This window comes from Oenanthe melanoleuca, chromosome 5 (genome assembly GCF_029582105.1).
Source record: "Oenanthe melanoleuca isolate GR-GAL-2019-014 chromosome 5, OMel1.0, whole genome shotgun sequence".
Lineage (NCBI taxonomy): Eukaryota > Metazoa > Chordata > Aves > Passeriformes > Muscicapidae > Oenanthe > Oenanthe melanoleuca.
In genome coordinates, this window is record NC_079339.1 from 18,340,561 (window position 1) to 18,367,357 (window position 26,797).

The following is a 26,797-nucleotide window of genomic DNA, read 5'->3' on the forward strand; positions in this document are numbered from 1 at the left end:
TCCTTTCCAATTGGTACATGCTGTTAATGTCTACTGAGCCTACTTAAATTGCTCACAGGTAGACTGACAGGGAAGCTGGGTCTTGGATGGGAATGGGGGGGAAAAAAAATTCAGAAATTTAATGTCTTTCTAAGTCTTCATGGATTCATGATTTTTTTTTTTTTTTTTTTTTTTTTTTTTTTTTTTTTTTTTTGACAGAAACAAATTTCAGAACAATTGATTTTATTCTTTCCTTATGGATTTGTAAAAGGAGGTTAAGCTGTGGTCACTGCCTGCTCGGGTAGATAATTAGTTCCTTCAAAATGCAGTTTAGGTTATTAACTTGTAGTAGCTGACCACACAAGGATGGCACTCACTGTAAATGCCTATGACAGCCGTGTGCTGTGGCTTCACTGGTGTGCATGTCTGTTTCAGGTACATGTACTGGACGGACTGGGGTGAGACCCCCCGGATAGAGCGGGCGGGGATGGACAGCAGCCTGCGCAAGATCATTGTCGATTCCGACATTTATTGGCCAAACGGACTCACCATCGATCTCGACGAGCAGAAGCTTTACTGGGCTGATGCAAAACTGAGTTTCATCCATAGGGCAAATCTGGATGGTTCCTTTAGGTAAGCTTCCTTTGGTCTATAGTAAGGTGTAAGTTATTTCTCACTTTCTGTGTTCGTTTTTAAATTAGACTTTTTTTCCCAGTAGTCTAGATTATTGCAAATCCTTTACTGGTTTGTTAAATGCAGTTCTTAGCAGCCTTGCAAAGAATAACCTCACATTCTATAAAACTGGTTTTATGAGTAAGACTATTTGTGTCAGTATTTCACTATAGACTGTTCACAGCCTTCTTGTACAGCAGGATTCTTCTTTTTTAGACTCTTACTTGTCTTGAAAAGAGTTGGAGATGCTTATTTTTGACCCTAGACAAGATAACATTTAACTCATGACTGGGATTTTACAGTATTGTTAATGTTTTTTCTTTTTTACCAACAAGAAATACACATTGAGACACAGTGTCCATGTCCCCATCCACATATGTCCTTTATGTCATACCTGTTAATTAACCAATTTTGGGTTGTTTCAGACAACAAGCAGTTAGGAAGCAGATTTTCCTAAAGCTTCCTGGAAAGCACAGTGTGGAAGTTTTTTGGGTGCTGCTGTCAAGGTTTGGCTTTTGTAGACATGGAGAAGTGACACTTTAGGCAGGGCAGATTTAGGCACTTGAGATTACATCTTCAATTCTGTGCAGTGTTCAGTGGGCAGGGTGTGTTGGTCCTGAAGGGTGAGTGTCATGTGCAGTAAAATGCCCTGCCAAAGTAATCTCTGCATTGTTGTCTGGCTTTGGTCTTCAGGTGGTTTTAAATGACATTTTCATGATTTCATAACATTTTAAATGCCTGTGTCAATAAAATTGCTTTGCCTTGCTGAAAAGTTGGAGTAGCTCTATTTTATGCATTTCTGTATAATAGAATAATATGCCTTCCCCAAAAACAACATTTTCCATGGTGTTTTTCATTTTTTTATACTGAGATGCATTCTGTGCCTGTTTTTCACAGTCATAAAAGAGCAATAGCAATATTGACATCCTTTATAAAATGCTCTGAAGTTCCTTTGAGAGCACTGTGTAAAGAGCTGGATAATGGTGGCATTGTAGTAAGTGACAAGTATTGACTGACAGCCTGAAGTAAAGACAAGGGAAAAGGCCTTTGTGGAAGGCAGTGGTAGCTCCAAGTCTGGCTGCAGGTTTGTAGAGAGAGAGAAAGTTTTTCATATAATTCAACATGAATATGTTTGTCTGATTTGGGGACAAGTGGCAGAGTTTGAGGTTTCCAGGCTGTTTCTGCAGTTTTCATGCACATAGGAATTGTACAGACTTTACTTGCATGTGTGTGTAAATCTTGAAGTTGTAATTGGCAAGTAAAATCTATTCTGCTCATTTTGTGGTAGAGAAAGGCCACCTGAAAGGGAGCAAGACTTTGAGTAAACTAAATCCAGTGATCTGTCCAGATTACTTTGTGGTAGATCGATGCCCCACCTCCCAAACAGATTACTGTTGAAGCATAAATCAAATAGTATTTTAGGAAAAAATAATGCATTAAGAAAAAATTGGCTCACTCTTGCACATTTTGCTCAGCTGCTAGAGCATGTAAATGCAAGCTTGAGGTCAGAATATCCCTGTACAGGGTATGTTCTGGAAGTTCCTGATGTCTGACTGCACGTGAACTTTTAGGTATTGTCCAACATAACAATTCCTAAAGTGTTACAGATTTTGATAAAATGCCATGAAGATTGATCTTAATCATAACTCTTTTTAAATGAAATTTTTATTTATTCCCTTTTCCATTCCATTGATTCATGTTGAAACAGACATCTGTGAAGTTGGGACTCTTGGATTCTGGCTTTTAGATGCACTTCAGTGAGGGCTCAGACTCAATGGTAACTTTAGAAATGATTTCTTTTCCTTAAACATGGAGCAAACAAGTTTCACTCATACATGACAATAAAGAAATCTGTGATGTTTCAAATGCTTCCACCCCTCCCATCCCAGAATCCATTCAGGATTACCTCAAGATTCAAATAAAAAGGAAATTTGCATTCTGTGTGGTGCATTAATGTTACTGGAGCAATCTGCCTCTTAGCAAGCTTCAATTTGCAACCACATTTTCTGGAACTATTTCAAGGGATGTAATTACAGGAGAAAGGGAGACTTGATACCTAAGAATGATGGAAATAGGGGCAATACATAGTGGAAAACAGCTGTTAGGATATTGGGATACAGCCACTACTGTTATTAGTTAAGAGGAAAGAGCAATGGTGAGAGTTAAAAGAGAAAGTGAAATTAGTATTTGTATTTATTCTGTTGTGTTTTATGGTAAAAAATAGTGGTAATTAGACAGCATTTTTAGAACAGTTTCAATTTTATCTCTAGAAGAGAAAGATCATTAATAATTTCATTTTCTCATGTGTATGTCAGTACTTGTGTGCATATCAATTTGTTTTAAACTTGTCCATGTCTGAATATGTTTCAAGAATTTTGGGAGTATTTTTTATTCACTTCTACCTTGTAAAATGCAGATTTTACCTATGCAGCTCAAAATGAAACAGAGTCCTTTCCCTGCCAAAAGTTAGCTGGTTTTTGTTTTTCCTTAAATGTCTTCAGTGAAAAAAAAAAAAAACATTGAATGTAGATTTAATATAGGAGAATTCAGTTCCTCATTTTCCTGCAGGATGACACTGAGATTTCAGTTTTCTCAATCATATGATGAAAAATGTTGAAATGTTTCCTGTGTCACAACACTGGTTTGAAAAGTGTATGTATGCCTTTGTGCATACATAAAATGCATGGATTTTGTGAAAACTGAGTACATAGTGTTTTGACTGAGGAATTGTCAAGCATCTTTTCTCTGACTTAATGAATATCTTCAAAACTACTGAATCTAAATTATATACATTTATTGCAACAGGTATAAATTTTGGGATCCTGTGAAAACATGTTAGGAATGTCCTGTGTTTTGTGGCTTTCAGTTCAGCTAATTCTCAGACATGTGAATGTATGAATGTATTGAAAAGACATTTCAAAGGTTTCTGATTTGTATTAATTATAAATATTTAGTTTTAGGAAAAGTATAACTGACCTTTTCTCTAAATTAAAAATTAATCTGAAAAATACTTATTTCTGCTGCAGACAAAGTTAAGAGGGGTCATTTAATGCAATTCATAGGTCATTTCTGCCTTTTTCTGCTAGAAGAAAAGACTGAGTGCAACTGAAATTCTGGGCAAAGATGTCATACATTGCTTTAATCAGAGGAGCACTCTTTGGACCTAAGGTTCCTTGAAAAGTTACTTGTGTTTGGGTATTTGCACAGCTTGTGAAGTTAAGGAACTTAAGGGATCAGTGTAGAGTCTGAATCAGGTACTTTTTTCAGAAGCTCTGAAACCCAATATATGAAGGGATAAAATCTTATTTTACATTTTTCAGTCTGCTTGTCACTTCTATCACCAGGTGAATCTCTTGGTCCCGTGAATTTATTCCTCCATGAGTTTCTACAGAGCCAGAACTTTTACTGTGTGGTAACAGGTGGAAGCAATCCATTTTAAAATCCTTTCTCTCTCTCTTTCCCAAAAAGGCAAAAAGTTGTGGAAGGTAGCCTTACTCATCCCTTTGCTCTGACACTGTCTGGGGACACTCTGTACTGGACGGACTGGCAGACGCGCTCCATCCACGCCTGCAACAAGAGGACGGGAGAGAAAAGGAGAGAGATCCTGTCTGCCCTCTACTCCCCCATGGACATCCAGGTCCTGAGCCCGGAGCGACAGCCCTACTGTACGTCCTGCTTCCCCCAGTGCCTGCGTGGCTGCTCAGCCATGAGGGAGCACCTCGGGCACAGCGCTGCTTAGTGCGCAGCTCCAAACTTCGCGTGCTTGTTGAGGGATTGGTTGCTAAAGGCAGAAGTGCTTGAATCCTGCACCTTGCTTTGGGTATTCCAGCCCAAATTGCTGTGAGCTCACTCAGTGTCCCAGTTGGTGGCAGAATCTAAAATCCAGGGCAGTACTTCAGTGGCTTCTTTTGGTTTGGAATATTTGAACACGATGGTACCAACTTACCTGGCATCTTTTTAATGCCCTTGCTTTCAAGACAACTGTAAGAAATGCTTATAAATACATATTTGTTAATACCTAGTATATTATATATTATATTATATTATATATATTATATATAATAATGTTGTGCTTATAAGTGCCATTTTTGCAGTCCAGGCTTGATCTCCAACACATATCAAATAGTTTGTGAGTATCTTAGTGTGGAAGAGTTTTAGTTTTGAGCTTTCATATGAACACACCCGTACCTCTATTTTTCTGTGTATTCTGTTGAGCTGCCTATATTTTATATGTGCATGTGATTACATGTGGCAGCTGGTCTAGGCTTTGGAGGTTTTTTAGGATTGTGAGAATGGGACTGAAAAGCAGTGTTGTAAAATGTATATAGTTGAGTAGCTCTGGGGAAAATCAACTCTTGTCCGGAGGAAATACTCTTGCCATTTAGACTGGCTTCTTTCTTTATGCCAGCTGTAAAATCTGCTTCCCTAAAGATAACAGTTGTTATTTCAATGAAGTTTATAGGATGTGAGTAAGCAGGCCTGAAAATAAGCAAAAGGAGTTTGGAGATCATCTTGGGGATGGAGCATGTGCAACTTTTCCTTGAGGTTGCTGGGTATGCACAGCACCCTGGTCTGTCTCACAGCTCCAGATAAGAGTTTGTCTGTGCTGAATTCTTGTCATTGCTTTTAGCTCCAGGAATGTCCCAGCCTTGGGTCATAGTATTTGAATCAGTCACAAAAAAAATACAGCACATAGAGCATATGCTGAAAATAGCTCAGATGCCATTGGCTTCATTAAGATCAGGCTTGGATTCCTTCCTCTTTTTTTTTTTTTTTTTTTTTTCTTTGTGAATGTCACTGGAAGTAATGGAAGTCAAATTAGCAAGACATTTTGAGGTTTTATATTAAGGTAGTTCAGATGATGATTCAAACTACAGTTTTGCAGAAATCTTGCAGAAGTTGCAAATATTTTTTATAAGTGGCAATATTTATCCATAATTACGTATTAATATGGTTTCATGTCTTGCTGCCACTTTTTCCCCATCTAAAGGAGAAAGGAGTATTCAGTTGTCACATGTCCATCCCTGTCCTTTACATGCAACAATATGTTCCTACTATTATGTAGGAATTGTACAAATTGTTATGTTTTCTTTTCTTTCATAGAACTGGTCTATGAATATTGCATACATCTCAGTTTAGGTGCCCCTAGAGTTAAGATGCTGGGGAGGGGGGATATCAAGCATTATATATTGTGATTCCTCTGTTTTTTAGCACTAAAACTTATGCCAGTCGTTTGGGATCTATAATTTCTTCTTCATGCAGGAAACAGGGCTTATGGGCTTCTAGAAAAATTAGAATAAATGTGTTTTGTTTCTTGAAGTTCACACTCCATGTGAAGAAAACAACGGTGGTTGCTCCCATCTGTGCCTGCTGTCTCCACGGGACCCCTTCTACAGCTGTGCCTGTCCCACTGGTGTGCAGCTGGAAGATGATGGCAGGACCTGCAAAGCAGGTAGGAACTTGGCTTTTGTCTGCAGTCCCACTGTTGGTGTGGTTTGGGTTCACTGCTTCAGAGCTGATCCTTGAAGAAGTGAGTTGAGAGGAACTGCCTGATGCACTGAAATGTCATTTTGCATCCAAACCTCCCACCAAGCTCTCACCATAAATGATGACTTTTATGAACTAAAGTAATCCCTATTGGTAGAAATCAGAGACTTTTTGTCTGTATTTAGGGTTGCCAGTTCTCTATAGGAATAAAATATTATGTGGAACCCATTGCTGAAGGATTTTATTAGAAGTAGTTAATGTAGGACATTTGGACAGTGGAGAAACTTCTGCTCCCTACCATTCTTTATCCAGAAGAGATCTATGATAAACTAGTGGTGGCTGAGTTGTTGAGAAAACTGAGAAAATACTGTTCTAGGTGAGTTGTCCATGTCTCTGAGAATAGGAGAGGGTTGTGAATCACCAATAAAATACTGTTTAGAGAATAGCTATAGAGTATAGCCTTTAGTTAGAAAGTATAACTAGGTGCATATTTTGTATCCACAGGTCGAATGAGCCTTGTGGTATACCTTGAAAACTTTTTTTTTTCATTGATTGAGAAGTCAATCAGTGTCTCAAAGTTGCCTTACAAAAGCAGGCGACTAACACTGATGTGGTGGTAGAGCACTAGGAGGCAAGGTTTTGGGGAGTGTTCTGCTGACTCTGCTGCCTGTCTCCAGTGTGCTTTTGAGTCTAATCAAATAATATAGTCATTTTCTGGTGTGGCTTGATTCCTCTGTGTGCTAGAGCAAGCATAAGAGATGCCTTTCATTTGTGAACTAGAAGCGCAATTTAAACACTGAATCTCCAGGGTTTAAGGCCAGCTTTATTAGCTCATCCTGCTGTAATTGAAAGGCTTATAAGGTAGTTTTGCAGCTGCTAAGAGACTTTTCCCTTTACTCCTTCCAGCTTTGGAAAGTTTCCCTTTCACATCTTTTAAAAAACCTCATTGAATGCTCAGGACAACCTTTTGAGAGGTTCATATTGACCTCTTGTTTCTGGCAGAGGGAGTGGAGGTCAGCCTTCTTTTGGCATTTTGGCAGGTAGCACATGCAGGAGCCACTGCTTATGCTGTGCTTTCACCTTTCAATTGTCAGGCCAGACAGTCTGCCAAGGGTTTTCTGTCAAAGGAGGGAAAAAAAGTGGGATGAGAACAGGAAATCTGGTTTTGCATAAGAATGTGGCTTTTTGGTTCAGTTTTCTGGATTACTCCTTTCCCAAGCTCCACATCTTTTGTTGCCCTGTCTGCCTTATGCCAACATCCATGTGCTTCTCTTTCCCATCTCACTAATTAACTCCTTGGTTGCAAGGAACTGACTTTTGGTTTGACTTTTGGTTTGACTTCTTTGTTTGAGCCCTTTGTGGTGATGTTGTAGCAGGAGCTGCAGATCCAGGGGTGCTCACCACCTCTTCATTTTGTTCCCTGTTGGCTTGGCCAGAGGTGCAAAAGTACAGAGTCACTTGGGCATATGAGCTTCTTTGGCTTCAGGCTGTTAAGTGAATCACACAAAAGCTGCTGGGGGTTTATCTGCAGAAGGAAAGAATATTCTGTTCTCAAAATCCCTGTCCACATGGGGAGTTTACTGGTGCAGATATAACTATATAATGTTATTGTATATATCTGTCAGGAAGAATTCTTGAGCAGAAAAGCCCTGGGATGCTTTGGTGATTTTAGTTCTCTTGAATATTCAAGCATACATACATTGGTAATGTTCAAGTGAGGGCACTCTATAGCTCTTTACAATGGTACAGGGCCCAGGTAATTAACAACAAAAAAAAAATGAATTCAAGGACAGGCTTGAATTCAAGGACAGTGCCAGTATTTGCCTTACAGAATTCTGTCTGTAATGAAACTCTGAAACTCTGGATTTTTATACTTTGATTAAACTAATCATTGATATGCTGGAACCTGTGCCTGTGTTAAAATAATAGTTCATTTTCCTGTAGTTTTAGCTTTGGGTGATGATTCATTCTTGCTTTCTCTCTGGTTCTAAAGAGTTGTTCTGAATAAATTTTTTTAAAATACCTTTACAGTAAATATCCATCACTAATAATGGATAATAGATAGATAGATATAGATAGCAACTGGCATCAAGTATATGTTCTCTTTTGGGAATGTGTATGTGTTTTGTGCAGGTAAATTTATTGTTTTGCAGACTCATGGTGCTAAGTCTGTTTTCTCTGTTGGCTTGAAAATGTTCTGCATTTCCTTGAAGTTCCCCTATCAACAAGCAAGGGAGTTATAAATTTGGAAAGTAAATCAGCTGCTCCTGACCATGTACTCTTAGCAGAGTGACCATTCAGGCTCTGGTCTTTGAAATGACTTAGGGGGTTGTGTTGGACCACTACTGTCTTGTTGGATGTGTCAAATCCATGGTTTTTCTTACTGGCATAGAAGGTGATGAAGTCACAGTTTGTAGAGCCAGTCAGAGTCTGGTGATTGTAGTTGTGCCTGTGGAGAGTGGCACACTCAGTAGGAACTGATAACACCTTGTAACTTTCAAGAATAACTGACTAGTGAAATTTCCTGTCTCCAAATGGAGCTTCAGTTCGTTTTCTTGATCTGTGTTTTGTTTGGGGTTTTGTTTATTTTCATTTGTTTGAAAGCCTTTCCTAAGCTGACTTGAGCAATTGCAGGAATAGTTGAGAAAGGAACCAAAATTTGGTTGCAGTCATTTAGAAGAGTTGTGTAATTCTACTAGCAAATAGGCCAGTTAAAAGCAGAGCAAAAGGGTGGAAACTTCACAAACTTGGGAACTTTCTTTTAGTAATTTTGCTGATTTAGGACTATCCTGAAATTTTTCTTTCTTTCATTGTTTAAGGATCATATTTATTTTCCTTATGAACAGAATTACTTTGATTCATGAGTCTTGTGTCCATGTGCAGTGTCTCCTTTCAAGAAGCTGTTCTTTCTCCTTCTCTCCTTGTCCTGTCTCCAGCAGTAAATTATTTGTTCCATTTTTACCTTGCAGGGCAGAGACTTCAGGTGATACCTGTCACCTTTTTTGAGCAGATTCTCACTTTCCACAGTGCACAGTGAATGACATGAATTTATCTGTAGTTTCTCACTCCAGCTCTGGTGCACCTTTGGTATAATTTGTACCACTCAAAGTGAATGCTTCCAGATAAAATGGAGCCAGATCTTTGCACCCTGTTCTGCTTTGTTGTTTTTTTTTTATTTATTTTGCTTTGCTGGGTGAAGCTGCAGTCTCCAAGTGTTGGATGACTCCCCCTGCTTTTTCCTTCTTTCTGTGACTTGACCATGTGGTTCAGTTTAATCACATTCAGGGAAGTCTAGATGTTTTTTGTGCATCTTGCCAGCTCACTGTGATTAAACCCTGATCTCAGTCTCTTGTACAGCAGCTATGTGTCTGCATCCTTCCAAGGCTGAGCTGGTTTTTGTAAACAGCATTCAGCAGCATGTTTCTCTTGTGTTTCTGGAAAATATATAATTTCTTTCTGCTGTATTCAGTGTCACTGGCATACAGCTATCACTGCAGGCCTTCTAAAGGAATGTCAAAAGCCTCATATTTTTTCTAAATGGATAAATTTCCTGTAAGTGATTACTCTGACTTCCTAAATTCCCTCTGCCTGTCAGAGTTGCATTCCCAAAGGTTCTTACTCTCATTGCACATAATTTTCTGATATCATAGTTAGTCAAAGTATATGAAATAGCATTAGTTGGATAGCATTTTAAAACTTATTAACCAGAGCTGATACCTGCAAAATATGTTCAATATTCTGCACTTCACTCTCTCAAGTCTTTATTAGCTTGGCTCTATGGCTGTGAAGCTGTAATAGGTAGGATAAACTGGGACTTCTGCTAATGTTCTTTTTTATTCTGTATTTTTAACTTCAGCAAGGACACTCAGAGCTACACAATGTCAGAATTAGTCCAGATTCATGCAGCTTCTGGAAGCTGTGTACCCCTAGTTTAAAAAAAATATTTTTAATGATTTTGTTTTGCTTCTTATTAAATATGTAATCCTTGCTGCAGTATATAAATAAAATATTTCAGTAAATGCTGTAGACTTTATTTTGCTCATTATGCAAATTCATTGCAGCAATTTCACGTGGCCTGGGTATCATTACTTCTTGATCCATTTTCCATATCTAAATTCCTCTCTAACTTAACTCTAATTTAAGTCTCTATTAAGAGGAACTTCCTTTACTTGCTTCCACATAAAAACACATACCAAAAGAAGCCAAGCCTTTCTGTGACACTGGAGACTCTTGGAGATTTAATTTTACTCTGATTTATTGTCTTTCCATTTGTGTTGGGAAAGGTCAGGATTGTGTTGCCTTTCTTGTGTTTGAAAGCAAGGTGAGAGGCCTCTTGGTAAGCAGGAGTAAGGATGGTTGAGGTACAGATGTATTTGCATGCCATGCAAAGAGTAGATGGTGAATGTGACATCCAAATTTGCCATAGTTTTGGATAAATGCTTTTGATATTTTGAATTTTGCATAAAGCAGTGATGCCTGGGAGTAAGAGCAGAGCCAATTGTTCCTGGAATACACTAGGCATTGGCTCAGTGTAGATCTAAGCCAGGGAGTGTCTGGGCAATGCTTTTGGTCACAGGGTTTAGTTTTAGGTGGTTCTGCAAAGAACAAAGATTTGGACTCAATAGCCTTTTACAACTTCAGATATTCTATGATTCTAAGTAGACTGAGCAAAGCTGTCTCCAGGAAGGGCTATAAAACATAAGTTATCCTCTGCCATAGCTGAAGACAAAGAATTTGGCTGCAGAAGGAGCCATTTTGAAATGGTACTTTAGCTTCTGCTTACACTGATATCATTACTGAACTCAGAAAAAGTAAATGCCCATGTGCTGGGGGAAGATTTGTCAGCTGATGCAACCCATGCAGTGCTTGCTAATAGATTGTTCCTGTAAGTCTTTTCCTAAAGGCTGTGCAAAAAATATGTTAGGGATAAATATCCCAGACTGCATTACCTCCTGCTAGTGACTTGCCTTAATGCTGAGGTGGCTGGCAGGTTTGATAGTGAGACAGGTGCCTGAATTCACAATTATCTCAGTGGCTTCTTTACCACAGCAAATCTACCCTTACAGAAAAGGGGGTTTGCATTGCTTGAGACTGGGAAATTAAACTCTTGCTGTGCATCAGCATGAGCATTCCTTAAAGCCAGCATGAGAACTGCTACTCTGTATTGAGCTTTAGGTATGAGTCAAATGAAAAAATTACTCATTTCTAGAACCTTTTATATATTCACTGGCAGGAGTTTGGAGCTTTTAAAGTGGTAACAAGGAGAATTTTTTCCTTCTTCTGCTCCCACTCCTCAAATGTACCTCAGTTGTTAGGTACTTAGTAGAAATCCTTTTAGATATCTCAGTCTAGCTGTTGTAACTAGCCAGCTGCTTTTGACAATAATATTGTCCCTGCTATGCCAGAATGTCAGTGGCCATTTGAAACATGGTACCAACTCACCAGAAGCATTTCTCCAGTGGAAGGCAACTGTTCTGTGCTTGAAAGTGGGAGAATTTGGCTGTGAGTTAGTCTTGTGTGGTGTTAGAAGTTGTAGGGTTTCTGCCAGGAAGGTGTGGCAGCTGCAGTTTCACAAATAAATGAGGAAATCTGTTCTCCCAAATGAAAACCAGAAAAAAGCCCCCACGTTTTCATAACTGGAAAAGAAAGTACTTGCTTCAGGTGTTTGGAGAGTCAGCTCCCCTTTTCTAGCCTTGATCCTGTTGTTGAGGCAGTTGGTCAGGGTTGGCTACTTTTCCCAGTGTCTGATTTCTCTTTGCCATTCTGCACATTGCAAAATAGAAAACTGTTTTTGGAACCTGCTGGCTAATACTGCAGGGCATAGAGTGGTTTTTTTATATGCAGGAGATAGAAGAGTACTGAAGGAAGAAATGCTAAGGCAGTTTCTTCTCATCCTCTGTATATTTCTTGGTGCACATCATACATTTTAAAAGTTTTGTCTGCAGTCCCTTGGTGAGCAATCATGAATTTATTACAGCAGCTAAGCCTGCAAGCAAGGCAAGCTGGCAGACAAACACCTTCATGGTGAAGTACTTACCCCATGCCATTTAGCCACCAGAGAGCATTTCTTTGCCAGCATGTCTTTCTGATAAATAAAGAGGAGCAGTATGGATTTATCCAGACTTTGTGATTAAGTAAATCAACCACTAATTGGAGAAGACAGTCTTTTTGAGAAAGAAAAGGGTCAGGGAGATATTTTTTTTATTTGGGATAACTGCTGTAGAATCAGTTCTTTCAGGTACCTGATAAGGCTTCTGCTGGCATTGTGTGAATAGCTGGAGTATTCTGGAAGATGCTGGAAGAGAAACCTGGTGTATCAGTAGATAATCTCTGATTACATTCTAGCATTGATTTGGAGCTGTATTGGGAAGCAGCATTCATGTCCTAATCTGTTTGTCACAAGATAGAAAAGGGAAAACTGTATTTTACCTTGTTTCCTAGAACTTTGACAGTGACTGGGTGTCTGTCTCTCCCTGTTGACAGCTTTGTGATTGAAATACAACTGTGGAAAACCATGGGTTTTTTGTTGCAAGACGCTTTAATTTCTGAGGTGTTTTCTGTCCTGTGCCTGGTGTCTGACTACTGTAGGGAGATGTTATCCAAAGCTGGAGGACTTTTTCTTCACTCCCTCTCCCTGTTGCACTCCCAAGGGTGTATTGTACTTCTTTGTTTATTGAGGATTTGTTGAAACTGCAAGTTTGTAAGTAAAAACTGTCCAGTAATGGGTACCTGAGAGTATGGGAAATCTAGAGGTTACCTCTTCTTGTTCTACTCCATTTCACAAAAATTTCATGAGTGGTTTTTTCCCCTTTATTTCTGTATGTAGATCTTTGTTTTGAGTCTATTTCGCCCTTGCATTATTTAGTGTGTTATGCTGATTTGTTTATTTGATTTATATGAAAAGATTACATTATTTTCTATTCATAGCAACTTTTATGCTTCTCAATGGGGACTACTTTGTGTAGAGACAGAATGAAATAGCCTCATATGGAAATGGCCTTATTTTAATTTCACTGGATAAAAGCCATTAGAAACATTTCATGAGGAACAAACCTGGAGGGAGTGAGGAGCATTCTTGAAGGTCTGCCACATCATCTTCTAGTTCTGTTGTTGGTGGTTTTCCTGGGCTACGATGAATGAAAGTTTCTTTTCAAGCTTTGTTGGTGCATGTTTCAAATTGATGACTACTTTCCAGGACTCTGAAACACTGTCTAGTTAGAGCTTATTTTTGTGGTTAGGGGTTTTTTGTTTTGGGTTATTTTTTTTGGTGTGTGAGTGTAAAGGAAATAGCGACGCTCTCCCTTTTCAGCTCTGTTCAGTCTCTGGATTGAATCTGGTTTTATGCTGCAAAAGAACCACACCCTGGGTCTGCCCTGAAAAGGTTTACATGCAAACTTTGTTATCTTGCATTCACTATGTGCTGGGAACATACACACAGGCAAAGTCACCAAGACCCAGTGATAACTGCCCAAGCTGCTGTGGCTTGTCTGCTTCTAACAGCACTGGGTGGCTGAGTCTGTTTTACTGCATCAATGTGAGACTGAGACTCTTCCTAGATTTGCAAACCCTAATTTGCAGCTTTTTGTATCTTTTTTGTTTGTTTTGTTTTGCTGTTTTGCTTTTTTCTTGATTGTGTCAGCTCGGAATTGAATTTTCTGGGGCTTCATCAGACTTGGCAGTCAATAAATAATGCTTAAATTTCAAAGCATTGTACAGTTTTCAGCCTCAGAGAGGGCTGGTGGGGTGTAAAGTATTTATTTCTGTTTGTGTAAAAGATGACAGCAGTGCAGAGAAGCTTAATATGTTCAAGGTCTCTCGCTGAATGAGAAACATCTGCAATTAGAAGTCAATAGAAGTGGTATTGTAGAAAAACCTACTGTATTTCTGTTAATTTTTAAAATATGTTAATTATGTATCTTGTTGAGTTGTAATGAATTTTTGATTCTTGTCTCTGTGCATTTGAGGTGTTACTGCCAAAACTCTCTTTAACAGAAACTAGGTGGTAAAATGGATGGCAGTTCTAAAGTCAGTGATTCCTTACTCTGAGCCAGTGGGACTGTGCATCTCCAGCAGAGAGCAGGTAAACTTGAAAACCTTGCTTTGTGAGGAAACACCACAATCCAAAGCCTACCCTTTTTCTAGCAGTAGGGATTTCTGACAGACTTTTTCTTGGCCCTTCCTTTTTCCTATGGCTTGCAATGAGCTGTTCTTAAGAATTCTGTGCAAAGGGATGTTAATTTTTTTTTGTTGTTGTTAATAAAGAGTAGAAGCTGGGAGTATGAGGTCTGTAAGGTAACAGTCAGGCTTATCACTTACCATTTCCAGCTTTCTCTTCTCTGTCTTTAAAGCACAGAGGGAATAGTCAGACCCAGGGTAGGGTAAGATTTAGTTGTTCAAATGCTTTGAGGTCTTTGAAACCTATGTGTAAGGGCAGCTCCTTTGCTTGGTACTGCAGCAGCCAGATGGCTGTGCTGACCTTTGGTTTTGGTTAATACCAATGCAGTTATGACTTATATTAATGCTGTTTTGAGTAAACCTTCCTAAGAGTTATCTACTCCTCTGGCAGTAGTAACTTCTCAAAACTTCGTGCTCACAAGTGTAGTACTGGGCATATAAACCTGAACCTGCCTCACAGAAGCTCTGTCCTAAACTAGAAAAGGGTAACTGGGATTTCTGTCTTGCAATAGCTTTTTCTGGAAGAAGCATTACTTTTGTCCTAGTCAGCTGCTTTGTGCTAATGATCTTATCAGCTGTGCAGTTTAATTAATATTCCACTTGTGGGATTTCATTTTGGTGGCTGTGTGAATGTGGCAAAACTCTGATTTGTAGGTGTTTTTTCTGGTTCAGGCAAAGTTAGAAGCCTGCTGCTATGATAGTGGAAGAAGCAGGGAGACAATGGCTTTTCACTGTAACATGCAGACAGATATGATGTAATTTATGAGTTACGTAAGTGCTCTGGTATTTCCTTTCTTTGTCACAATTGTTAGTTTTCCTTATGCTTACTTACCTTTCAATTAAATCAAGTCCTGTCTGAATGTGGCCACTCAAAACATTCTTTCAAAGAAACCTTTCCTGTTTCTATTTTGCTGGTTGCACACTCCCACTGGTTTGGAATTGCCTGTGCAGTGTCCAGTTGGAGAGTACATGGCCAGCCTTTCACAGCCACACAGTAGAAGAAGAAGTCCTGTCTTCCTCTCAGACTGAAAGATAAATAAAGGCCTGAACTGGAATGCATGGTGCTGTTCATGCTGCAACTGGCTCTAGTAAGGTAACCAAGGAGAATTTTTGAAAGTTAAGTTAAAAGTTAGGAATGTTAAAATAAAAAGGTTTTCCATTTGTTTCTAGGTATTGCTAAAGTTTGTTTCAACTCCTTAAATATTACTGTTTTCTAGGGAGGTTGAGGAGCAAGAAATGGGTTTTACAGAGTTTTGTTGATTTAAATCCAGTCAGTTTCATTACATCATTTTTCTTTAAGTGTGAAGAGTGACCCTTGTGCAAGGTGTTGTAGTTATTCAACAGCATGGCAGTGTTACCAGTGCTTATACACTCCATGTTTTCTCCCAAAACCATATTCTGGCCCCCTCTTGCCATGTACTGAAACTTTGCCAGGTAATTCACTGTATTGCAGCAACCTACAAAATCCCTTGCTTTTTGGATTTTTTTCATTTATCAAGGGTGCTGAGGTAGCTGTGCTCAAACATCTTGTAAAGGAGTTGCCTGCAGTCAAAGTACTTCTAACACACTCTTTTCAAAAAGCACCATTTTGTTCTTTGGAGCAGAGCTAAAATCTTTCCTGTTTTTACAGTATCTGATTTTCTCCCCACAAGTTTAGAGATTTCCAGAGCTGTCTGTGCATGCAGGTGCATGCTCATGCATATACATAAAACTGGGGGATGAGTCCTACAATGGGTCATTGTTCTAGCCTAATTAGCAGGCAGACAAATGGGAAAGGAATAGCATGGCCTTTCCTGGCAAAGATTAACAGAGGCAGCCACTGCAGTCCACATGTTTAGGTTGGGTGAATAAATTGGAGCATTTGTTACTGTGTTATAGATGTCTTGTTACTTGTCAAATGTGAAGTGGGCCAAGGGAAGAATGAAAAAGGGTCCTGTCAGGCTGGTGAGATGGCCTGTTTTGCTGCTGTCAGCTCTGATTGCAGTTAATTTTGCAAATAGAATACAGTTGCCATTTCCAGCAGTGAAGCGTGAATTTTTAATAACAAAAGCACAAACCAGCCAAATGAAAGCAAGCATGATATCCTAGCATAGATATTAAAAATACTGATTTCTGGGTATGGCAGGAAAGCATCTCGTTCAAGTGCCAAAAAACAAAAAGGGTCTCCTAACCTATTTCTCTAGGATTTATTAATTACAAATAGAGTGTAGTCTTCTTATTTAGGTTTTTGATTTTTTTTGTAAACTTAGTTCTGATGCCCCATCCCTGGAAGAGTTCAAGGCCAGATTGGGTGGGACCCTGAGCAGCCTGATCTGGTGGGTGGCATCCCTACCTATAACAGAGGGATTGGAATTATATGTTCTTCAAGATCCCTTCTAATCCAAACCTTTCTGTGTTTGTATGTCAACCAGAGCAGCTCATCATATCTTATGGTTTTAGATCTATTAAAAATTTCTCTTGGAGGTCTGCAGAAAGCTTGGGCTGAATAGAGAAAAATAAGCAGTTAAAATTTTAAACCAGTTGAATAAGAAAAACAATTTGAATTTGGATATTTTAAAATGCTTTCCAAATATAAATTTTAGATTGATCTAGTTCCTCCTGGTTTTCTATTTATGGTTTGCATAGAAAACTTTTCTTTAGCTTTTACTGAAGTGTTTGGTTGCTGCAATTGTGATGTCAGAATAGCTTGCATTTCCCACTCTCCTCCAAAAAGACTTTTGTTCATTGTTTGGTGTTAAAAATGACCATGTTGTAACAGTTAGCAGTTCTGTTGGGAATTTCTTGATCCTGTGGTTAGAGAAGTGACTGCAGTGAGAGAGGTTTTTGAAGATGAAGTTAATTAAATATATGTTATAGCACTTTAGCACTAGGTAAATAGCTGGCTGTAATGTGTTAGGCAGATTCTAGGGTATCTAGGATAACACTGGGCAAGTCACAGCACAGCACTTCTGCAGCCTTGAAAACATTCCTACCAACATTAATAATCAAAATACCTCCATGATACAGATAAAACTAATGAGCCAGACAAGCGTGTTCGTCCAGGTTTCTAGAGAGAGCCAGCGCCGAGTTCTCCTCTCGTGACGTGCTCAGAGCCTGCTGCCAGCTCTCTCTCTAGCAGAAATGTGTTAATGGAGTCAAATACACTTATAACCAACTGAAATTTTAAACTGTGTTGTAATAAAAGGCAGGATTTTTTGCACCTATCAAAAATTACTCATGATAACAATCTCAAGTGGGGCGTGTAACGTTGTGATAAGTGCTGTGGTGACATTTTCTCTGTTCATGTGTTTTTCTAGGATGTAGGTGCATGTCTATCAAGAGTCTTTTTGGGTAGTATTTCACTTAATTTTAAGCATCCCTAGGAATTGGCCAGGTAGCTCATTCCAAGGCATCCCATTCACCACCAATTGTCAGCTGAAGATTTTCTTTGTGTTCGCTAGATCAGCAGAGGGAAGTTTTCTTCTTCCTGTTTATTTTTAGTCATATATGTCCACAGGACAGAACTGAGGTTGGGACTATATCTGCAGAGAAAAAGAGCAGCTGAATGTGTCAGAAATTGTTCCTTTTGGTTTGCAAGAAGATTTCTAATGTAGCTGGTTCAGGGTGTCTGGGCTGTGCTGTTCCTGGGAAAAATAATACTTTGCATGCAAATAAATATGTGGTCTTATGCAGAGGTGAACCTATCCCAGAGCTGGATGAGAAAAATCTGAGTCTAATTATTGCTGCTGTGAGGGAGTGAAGGCTGTTTTGGTACTACTTGTGAATTTTAAGGGGTGTTAACAGTGTACTTCAGCTCGTTGTCTAGTCAGCATTTCTAGGCATAATCTGGACCTTAGACTGAGGGTTCCTTCCTCTGAAATTGTTCACAGTGAACCTGCAATCCCTTGTGTGAAGAAGCAAAACATATGCATTTGATTCTTATCTGTTTGTTCCCATGCAATGAGGCTTGTAATGTTGGTTATCCTAGAAATACATGTAATATTGGTAATTGCTGTGTTATCACTTGCTAGGCATGTATTTGATGGTCTTCTTCACCATTCTTGTACTTCAGTATTAAGGTTGTGATTTCAGATACATTGATATAGTAGAAATTCAGAAGTTAAGGAGGATATAAACTTGAGTGCTCTTACCCACCTCTCTTGGACCTTTCTTCCCTCTAGAGCATGTTCCCATGAGATTGTTTAAGAAGATTCCTGAAGAGATCAGTTCTCTCTTCAGGATCTTACTCAGGACCCTGTTTCTTCATTGCAGCATCCTGTGCTGCACCATGTCATGGTCACTGCAGCCAAGGCTGCCCCAGCATTCACATCCCAGCCAGTTCTTTGTTGTTGGTTAGGACAGGGTCCAGCAGCACAGCTTTCCTCACTGGCCTCTCCACCACCTGTGTTAGAAGTTGTTATCAGTGCTGTGCAGGAGCCTCATGCACTGTAAGAGCTCATCCACTTGCTCCTCCTGATCTGGTGTCCTGTGGCAAACACCCACAGCAGTGTCACCCTGAGTGGTCTGTTCTTTAATCCTAACCCATAAACTCTTGACTCACTCATCATCCTCCCTGAGACAGAGCACCACGTGTTCTCTTAAAAAAGTATTCTCTTAAAAGGCAGCTCCAACATCTTGCCTGTCTTTTTAAATGTGTAATTTAAAATGCTTCTGTGTTTGTACAAGACTTAGATGACCAGATACATCCACTTTTCCATGCTGAGTTTTAAGACCTGAATTTTTACTTGACTTGCACTAAACAAGTTAAAATCCCATAATGAAATATTTCAGAAGCGTGTAGGCTAGACATAAAACTTTGTTACATGAGGTTTTTGCTTCTCTCTTGCTTTGCTGTCATGAATGCATGGGCTTTCATTCCTCTCTTTTCTCCAGTGGGTTTTTGAGCTCTGAGTTGTTGTTTCCCTCCTTCTACCTAAGCTTTCTCTCAAAGTGATGCTGTTCTTATCAGACCTTGTCAGCTGATGCTGACTGGGAGAGGCACTCCTGCTGGAGCCCCTCACTGTGCCAGCACAAGTGTTTGTGGACCCCTGCAGGTCTGGTTGTTAACTTAGGCTGATGGCTTTATTTCTGCTGAGTTAGTTTTGGTTGGATTAGCTCTTTGGTGTGGTTTACAGCCATAGTACAAGGCCATGCTGAGCTTGTGTATGAGAGCAGGTGATAGAGAAGTGAAAGCAAGCAGCCCATGGCCAGGAGGAGAGCAGCACTGCTTCATCCAAGAGTTGTGATGGCTTAAGGTAGTTCAAAATGCTTAAATAATATTAAAATACTGCTCTTTTAGATCCTTTCTCTCATTACACCCTTGTGCCCTGAGCACTGTTTCTTTTCAGAGCTTGAGATGGTGTGTGGAGGCTAAACCCTGATTTACAAACTCAAAACCAAATCCAGCACCCATAGTGGATGTGAGTTTGGTTGTGTTGTATGATGGATTCAACTTCTGTGTTTCCAGAACTACATAACCTGTCTAGGTGTGAAATATTTCTGGAAGAATGTTCTCATGAGGATTTGAATTTCTGTTATTCTTAGAGGGCTCAAAAGATATGTCCCCATGTTGGCCATTTTCATTCAATCTCAGCTGTTGGGGAAACTGGAAGTTGCCACCTCCTACTGGTGTTTGCTGGTCTGGATGAAACACAACAAGTTACTTTTGTTTAGGTTTCCAGTTTTGGAGAATTGCTAAACAATGAAATTTCCTCATCAGTTTTCAAAATCACAGCATCAACTTGGTAACAGAGGTAGGAAAAAACCCCACGTGCTTCTTTTTGTACTGAAGCATGCGTGGATGGATGTGGGGAAATTTTATTAAGCAACTGCATATTTTGCTGTCTGTCCTCATAAAAGAAGCTGCCACTCCAGTGTGAGACAACACTTAAGATGCCATTTGTCCTTGAAATGTACTCCAAGTTGTTGTTTGACACCCTTTCCACAAGCAGGAAAACTTTGCATTAGAGAGAAAAAATAGAGGAAAGAAAAGAACGACAATCCTATTGCCTTAAAATTGCTTTGCATCAACTTTGGCCAAATGATAAATACTGTGGTTGTGACTTGTTTTGTTGTTGGACTGTCTGGAGTAAATCATTAATGGAATTTGTGTACAAAATCTCCAGTCTCCTGTTAGCCCCTGTCGTTTACTGCACAGGGCATGTGTGGAAACTTGTCTAGTGCACTGATAGAGCTAGTGAGACATTTGGCTGAGCAAGTCTCTATAATGTGATGAAATATTTGGACCTGCACCCACCAAGTTGGTTGGTTTTAGATTCCAGAGACAGATTGCTATGGTCTGTATTTAGTTTAGAAGGCAGGGAGAAGTTGTCATCTCAAATATAAGCCAGTCTGTATCTTCATGGAAGCTTGATGTCCTTATTTAAGGAAATCTCTTCTTGTTACAGCAACAGTAGCAGCTCACAGCCTGCTGTGCTCTACTGAAATCTTCAGTATCAGTAGCAATGGAGATGATGCCACGAGTGCTTTTCTCCCCAGGTGCTGAGGAAGTCTTGCTGCTGGCTAGAAGAACTGACCTGAGGAGGATTTCCCTGGACATGCCGGATTTCACCGACATCATTCTGCAGATCGACAACATCAGGCACGCCATCGCCATCGACTACGACCCCGTGGAGGGCTACATCTACTGGACTGACGACGACGTGCGGGCAATTCGCAGGGCCTACCTGGATGGCAGCGGGGCCCAGACTCTGGTGACCACGGAGATCAACCATCCAGATGGCATTGCTGTGGACTGGGTGGCCAGGAACCTGTACTGGACGGACACGGGCACGGACCGCATCGAGGTGACGCGGCTGAACGGCACCTCCAGGAAGATCCTCATCTCGGAGAGCCTGGATGAGCCCCGAGCCATAGTGCTCAATCCCGTCATGGGGTGAGTTCTGGGTGTGGTGACAGCCCTGTGCTAGGTCTTGGGATGCAGCCTGTGGTCTCCTGACACTGAAAGCAAATTGCAGGATGGTGTGTGTACCATTCGTCGGATATTCAGGAAACGACTGGTTTGCCCTTGATTCATCCCTTCAATAACTGTACATGAAAGGTGACTTCTAAATATAGTGTTCTTCAATGAACCTATACATTGAGCGTTTGGTTGAATTTTCTTTTCTCTGCATCTTCAGTGTGATCCTAACTATGAAAGAATTGGGCCACTGCATATTTTCATTATTTAATTTATTTACTGCTCAAACTTTATATTGTCTACGCTGATTACAGTTTGAGTTTGCTTGTTTGCTGCTCTGGGGGAAGCAGAAAGCAAATTCTTTCAAAAGCAATAGAGAGCTTAACTCTTGTCTTGCTTGTTGCATGTGTTAACTGTTCCCCCTTTTCTTTCTTTTTTTACAGCTACATGTATTGGACAGACTGGGGTGAAAGTCCAAAGATAGAATGTGCTTATTTGGATGGCTCAGAAAGGCGAGTTCTGGTGAACACATCCCTTGGGTGGCCTAATGGCTTGGCACTGGATCTTGAAAAAAACAAGCTTTACTGGGGAGATGCAAAAACAGATAAAATTGAGGTGAGTAACAGAGCCATATTTGGGAGCATTTGTAGAAAACAAGTGTAGTCTCATATGCAGCTTTGTCTTGGGTACATTTACCCATTTTTGGATGAGTCTGTTGTTTCATTAATATTAAAATGATATTTAGCATAACAAGACATATTTGAGAAGAAAGGAAGTACATTCATGTGGTTCAGAAAATTTCTGCAAGAAAAGGTATGTTTGTTATGTCTACATTGCTCCAAGTGTAATTTAATTGCTTGAAATCACAGGTTTTACCCGAGGCTTTTGCAGCAAATTGGGACACTCAGGTAAAATTTGTTTAAAAGATGTTTTGGCTTGTTGCTTGGAGCTGCTATCTAAAATTGCTGGATGCAAAAGACAGTACAAGGTTCATGTACAGGAGCCAGTGAATATGAAGGCCCTGGAAAGCCATATTTCAGGATATTAATGATTATGTGGTATCCAGATTTGTGTACAAGAAGTAATTTTTAATGTAGCTACTGCTTTGAAAACAGTATAGGCAGACTGTGCTTGAAGTTGAGGAGGGAAATTTCTACCTTGGTCATGGCCTGTGAAATCAATTGAGTTTTAGTGCTGTTTAGGCTAGTAGCATATGCAACATTTTTTGATAAATAATTTAGATTAATAGATTTTGAGGAATTACCACTTTCTAAAGATTTTGCCATCAGGAAGAGAGGAAACCAGATTGTCTGCTAGCTCCAGAAATTTAACTTCAGGATTTGGCAGTAGCTAATACTGAGTTTGATGACTACCAGAGAGATGCTGTCTCCCCTTGCCTTTCAGCTTGCAGGACAGGGAGCATTCCAGATGCCACCTTTTATAGCTGTGGTGAAAGTTATGCCTGGTGTTTCATGGGGTTAAGCAATCTGTTCAGTCTGTCTCACTTCACTGTCAGGCAGCAAATCCAGCAATTCTGTTTGGTTTGACATCAAAGTCTAGGAAAACCAGAGAAACCAATGTAGAGGTTTTTTATTCACTCAGTTTTTTTTATGCTACTGTACTGGCCCTAATATACACAAAACCTCACTGTGTGTCATTTGAAGTGGGGCATTTCCAGTTTCACTTGCTGCTGGAGTAATTCAGCATAAACTCATTTTCCTGTGCTTGTGTTTTGTTGCCAAGAACGTGCCAGTTTAGTAGCAGCCACTCTGTCCCAGTGACTTGTTCTGAATGTATGTATGTTGCATCTACAGCTAGTCAGAAACAAAAATCAGCTGACCTCAGGTTCAGGAAGCATATTTGTATTTTATACTATAGTTGACCCAGCTGGGATTTTTCTTTTTTCGCAATAGACACCTAAAACTACTTTGAAACATGTTACAGGATAAATTTAGTTTCTGTTATCACCTAGAACCAGCATAAATGGGATGGTAAATAGTAAGCTCTAACTATTTTGTAGCTCATTAGGTAGCAAAAGGAAAAAAAAAAGCTGATGATATTTTGGGTGGTTTACTCTCTTGCTACACTGCAAGGAGAGAGTTCTTGCTTCGTCTTAATGTTCAGGTTTGTGCTGAGTGCTTCTGAAAAAGAAAGTCTTGAAGTATTTTGCCCCTACACAGTTCAGAAAGCTGAGCTCTGCAGCTGCATTCTGCTGCAGAAGGCAAGGAAATTGTGCTGCCTTGTCTGTGCTGAAGATGGGATCCCAAATTGCTGTTAGATGGTAATTGAGAATTGCTTTCATCACATGGCATGCCTTCAACTGCTTTCCACACAGAACAAAACACAGGAGTCAATATAGCTTGTGCATATCTGTGTTTATCTCTGCTTGGTATTCTGCTCTGGTTTCTGGTATTTTAGATCTGCAGGGAGTCATCTTACTCTCACTGGGAAGGCCTGTTTGAATTTAAAGTTCTTAAACAGTGAATGAACTTTGTACAGCTTGGAAATTTGATAGGCTGGAGGCATCTGTCCTGTTTTTCCTGGACCTTGGGTTTGAAATGTCCTGTGAATGCCCCTGGGTTGCTTGGTTGGTTTCAGGGGTGGTTTTGTTCACTTCTGGTAACACACTGTGACATTATTTTTGGGTGCACTCTTCCTCAGTTAGAAAACAAACTCTGCAGAGCTATTGAGGGTACCAGGCATCACCCTGCACCAGGAGACTGTGTTTTATTTGTGCTTGGAGAACTCCACAGGGTGAAAACAGCAGTTACCCTTTCCTGTCAAAACCCCTGTGCTAACCTTCCCATCTGCAGCATTCAGCTGTGACACAAAGGGCTCAGTCACTTTGCAAGCAGTTTGCATCCTGAAGAAACCACTTGGCAAGGCTTGTCAAAATTTTGTGTGACAGGAGCCTACGGGGCTTTGCTGCAAATTTGGCACCCTGTGGTAACATTGTTCCCAGGTTTTAAGTGTATTTTTGATCATCACTTTGACAAAGAGTATGGCAAATAGAAAATAGATAGCAAATTTTGAGTCCTGTCTGTCAAAATTGTGTGTTTGTCGACACAGCTTCAGCTACAAATAAAGGGCATGGATTAATCCAACTGAACTTTGGATTTTACTGACAGAGAAAAGTTACTTTCCAGGAACAAACAGCAGATTAATAAGGATTACAGGGTTCCAGCAGAGAGAGAAGCAAAGGCCCACGTGTATAGTTTCCTAATTCTCCTTTAAAAAAAATTGTGGCAAGCCAGGTTTTCCCATGTATTATTTCTCCAGTATTTGCTTAAAGTGCCTAAGGTAGAGTTGCATAATGAGCAATTATGAAATTTTCAGCTGCCTGTCATTATGTATGCTTTTAGTTGAGCTTGTGCAATATTCTAGGAATAAGTATTCAGCAGAATAAGTATTCCCCTCATTCCCCTCTTCCCTTTCCCCTCTGTTGACAAATGTCCCTTGTTTTTTTTTTTTCTGGGAGCTTCACAATCACATAACTATCACATACACAATGACATATCACATTCAGTAAGTCTTTGCAAGTTTGTAGGGTGTTTTTTTAAGTTTAAAGTTTAAGTTAGCACCAGATGATGGTCATGGAGCTCACTGAAATTTCTTTCCAAGGTGCAGTTGTGTGGGCTGCCCTTGAATTTTCAGGAAGCAGGTTTTATAATTAGTGTATTGTTGACCACACTCTGCATAATATTGTAAAAGGAACAATTTACAACTTAAATATAGGAGTAGGATTTGTAGAAGTTAGTTGTACTGGGGAGAAAAAATAATAATTAAACTAACTTAATGCTGCTTTTTCTAAACAACTCCAAGTATACTTCACATATTGCACTTTGTTTTCCAGTTATTTGACCTAAAAGATGCAGTATTTAGTTTATACATTAGACATTTTCTCATTAGTGATAGATTTTTGTGTGTGTGTGTGTGTGTTGCATTTTTCAGCAAAGGATTAAAAAACCTATGTAATGTAATAAACTACTACTGAAACAGCAAATCTTACAGGGAGAACAACTAATATAAATGTATTGCCACATGCTAATTAGCTGTAAAAACTCAAAGCATTGTTTTTCTATAAATATGAATGCATTTCAGAAGACCTAGTTTATACTTATATTAATCTAAGTAATTCCCCCACTGCATATTTATACTAATATATGAGAACAGAAAAGTTAAATGGATATAGAAATAAGGAATGCATTGGTTGAAATAACAGATCTACAACCTTAGATCAGTCTAAACAGGCAGGTGCATTAATAAAATAACTTTGATTTATAATAGTGAGGGAGTCTTAATGTCAGTGGGGTTTTTTTGAAACTTTTCAGTGACATTCAATTCAATTCAATTTAAAAATGTGGCAAAAAATGTTATTAATTGAAGTTTATGCTATGGTCCTTAGATGAATGAGATATGTATCTCCTATACTTTTTCTATATCTTGCATTTTTTACTTCTGATAAGTTAGTAAATCACATCCTTTCCACCTGCAGGTGCTACGTGTCTGAAGGGATGTGGATCACATGATGCTGGCATGCAAGATGTTAATGTTGAATAGCACATGCCAGAACTGGGCTGGCAGACCTCATGTTCATCCCTGCAGTTCATATAGCTCTGTTCAGCACTGATTCCTGCAGCTCCTTTGGATGCTGCCACTTCTGGTTTTTCTGTTTGCAATGCTCTACTGCTCCCCTGACTGGCATTAAGGTGCAGTTGGGGAGTGACATGTGTGCAATGCTTTTTCTTGGGGATTGTCTGTGTGGTTTGTGAGCATTATATGCACTGTGCTTTTATTAATCTGAAGTAGCTGTTAGGCCTCTGCAGTGCTCTGTGTTTAGCTTGAGGAACCAGCAAACATGAATGCTGTTGTAGGTGGATGGGGATTTTTGTGTTTTGCTTGAAGGGAGCTGCTCAGCAAACTTTTATCACATGAGAGCTCTGTTTGTAGCAGTGTCCAAAGACCTGGTGTATAACCAACTCTCTTTTCAGCTTCTGCAGGGGTATAATCTGTACTGATGAGCTTGGGACCAGATTTACACCAGGACCACATAACTACTGTAGAATAGGAGGAGTCATTTGGAGGAAGGACTACCTTAAAATGTTGTTACAGGATTGTTTTTTTTATGGAAAGAGTGATAGAACACTGGAATTGTCTGCCTGGGGAAGTGGTGGAGACACCCTGGATGTGTTTAAAAAAATGTGGCACTCAGTGCCATGGTTTATTTGGGGTGTTAGGTATGTGTTGGACTTGATCTTGAAGGTTTCTTCCAACCTTGTGATTTTGTGAATTCTGTACAGTTCTTAGGCTTTAAGACTGATGACAAATCAGTCATGTTTGCTTTTCCCAGAGGATAGAACACAGACTTTCTGGGAGGGAAAAGAGCTCTATCTTTGAGTAAAACAATTTTAGTTCTACTAAATCATATCAGGCCTCACAGGGGTGTGCACCTGTAGGAAGAAGAAAGAAAGCTGGCATCCAGGGGAAGGGGATCTTTATTCTCTCTTGTTCAAGAATCCCCACTCTCTCATCTGCCTGTGTTCTGCTTGCAACCCCAGACTCATCACCAGATTTGGGGTGAGGAGT

The 26,797-nt window shown here is 39.7% G+C and overlaps 1 protein-coding gene across 2 annotated transcripts in view; it reads left to right on the forward strand.

Annotated features, from left to right (window-relative positions):
- Nucleotides 1-26,797, forward strand: part of LRP5 (LDL receptor related protein 5) — a 131,187-nt gene that overhangs the window by 42,914 nt on the left and 61,476 nt on the right. For both annotated transcript variants that reach the window (XM_056492388.1, XM_056492389.1), the window contains exons 3-7: nt 415-612; nt 4,120-4,316; nt 5,972-6,103; nt 20,791-21,187; nt 21,655-21,826. In XM_056492388.1, the coding sequence (XP_056348363.1) occupies nt 415-612; nt 4,120-4,316; nt 5,972-6,103; nt 20,791-21,187; nt 21,655-21,826 (1,096 nt within the window). The remainder of the gene's footprint in view (nt 1-414; nt 613-4,119; nt 4,317-5,971; nt 6,104-20,790; nt 21,188-21,654; nt 21,827-26,797) is intronic.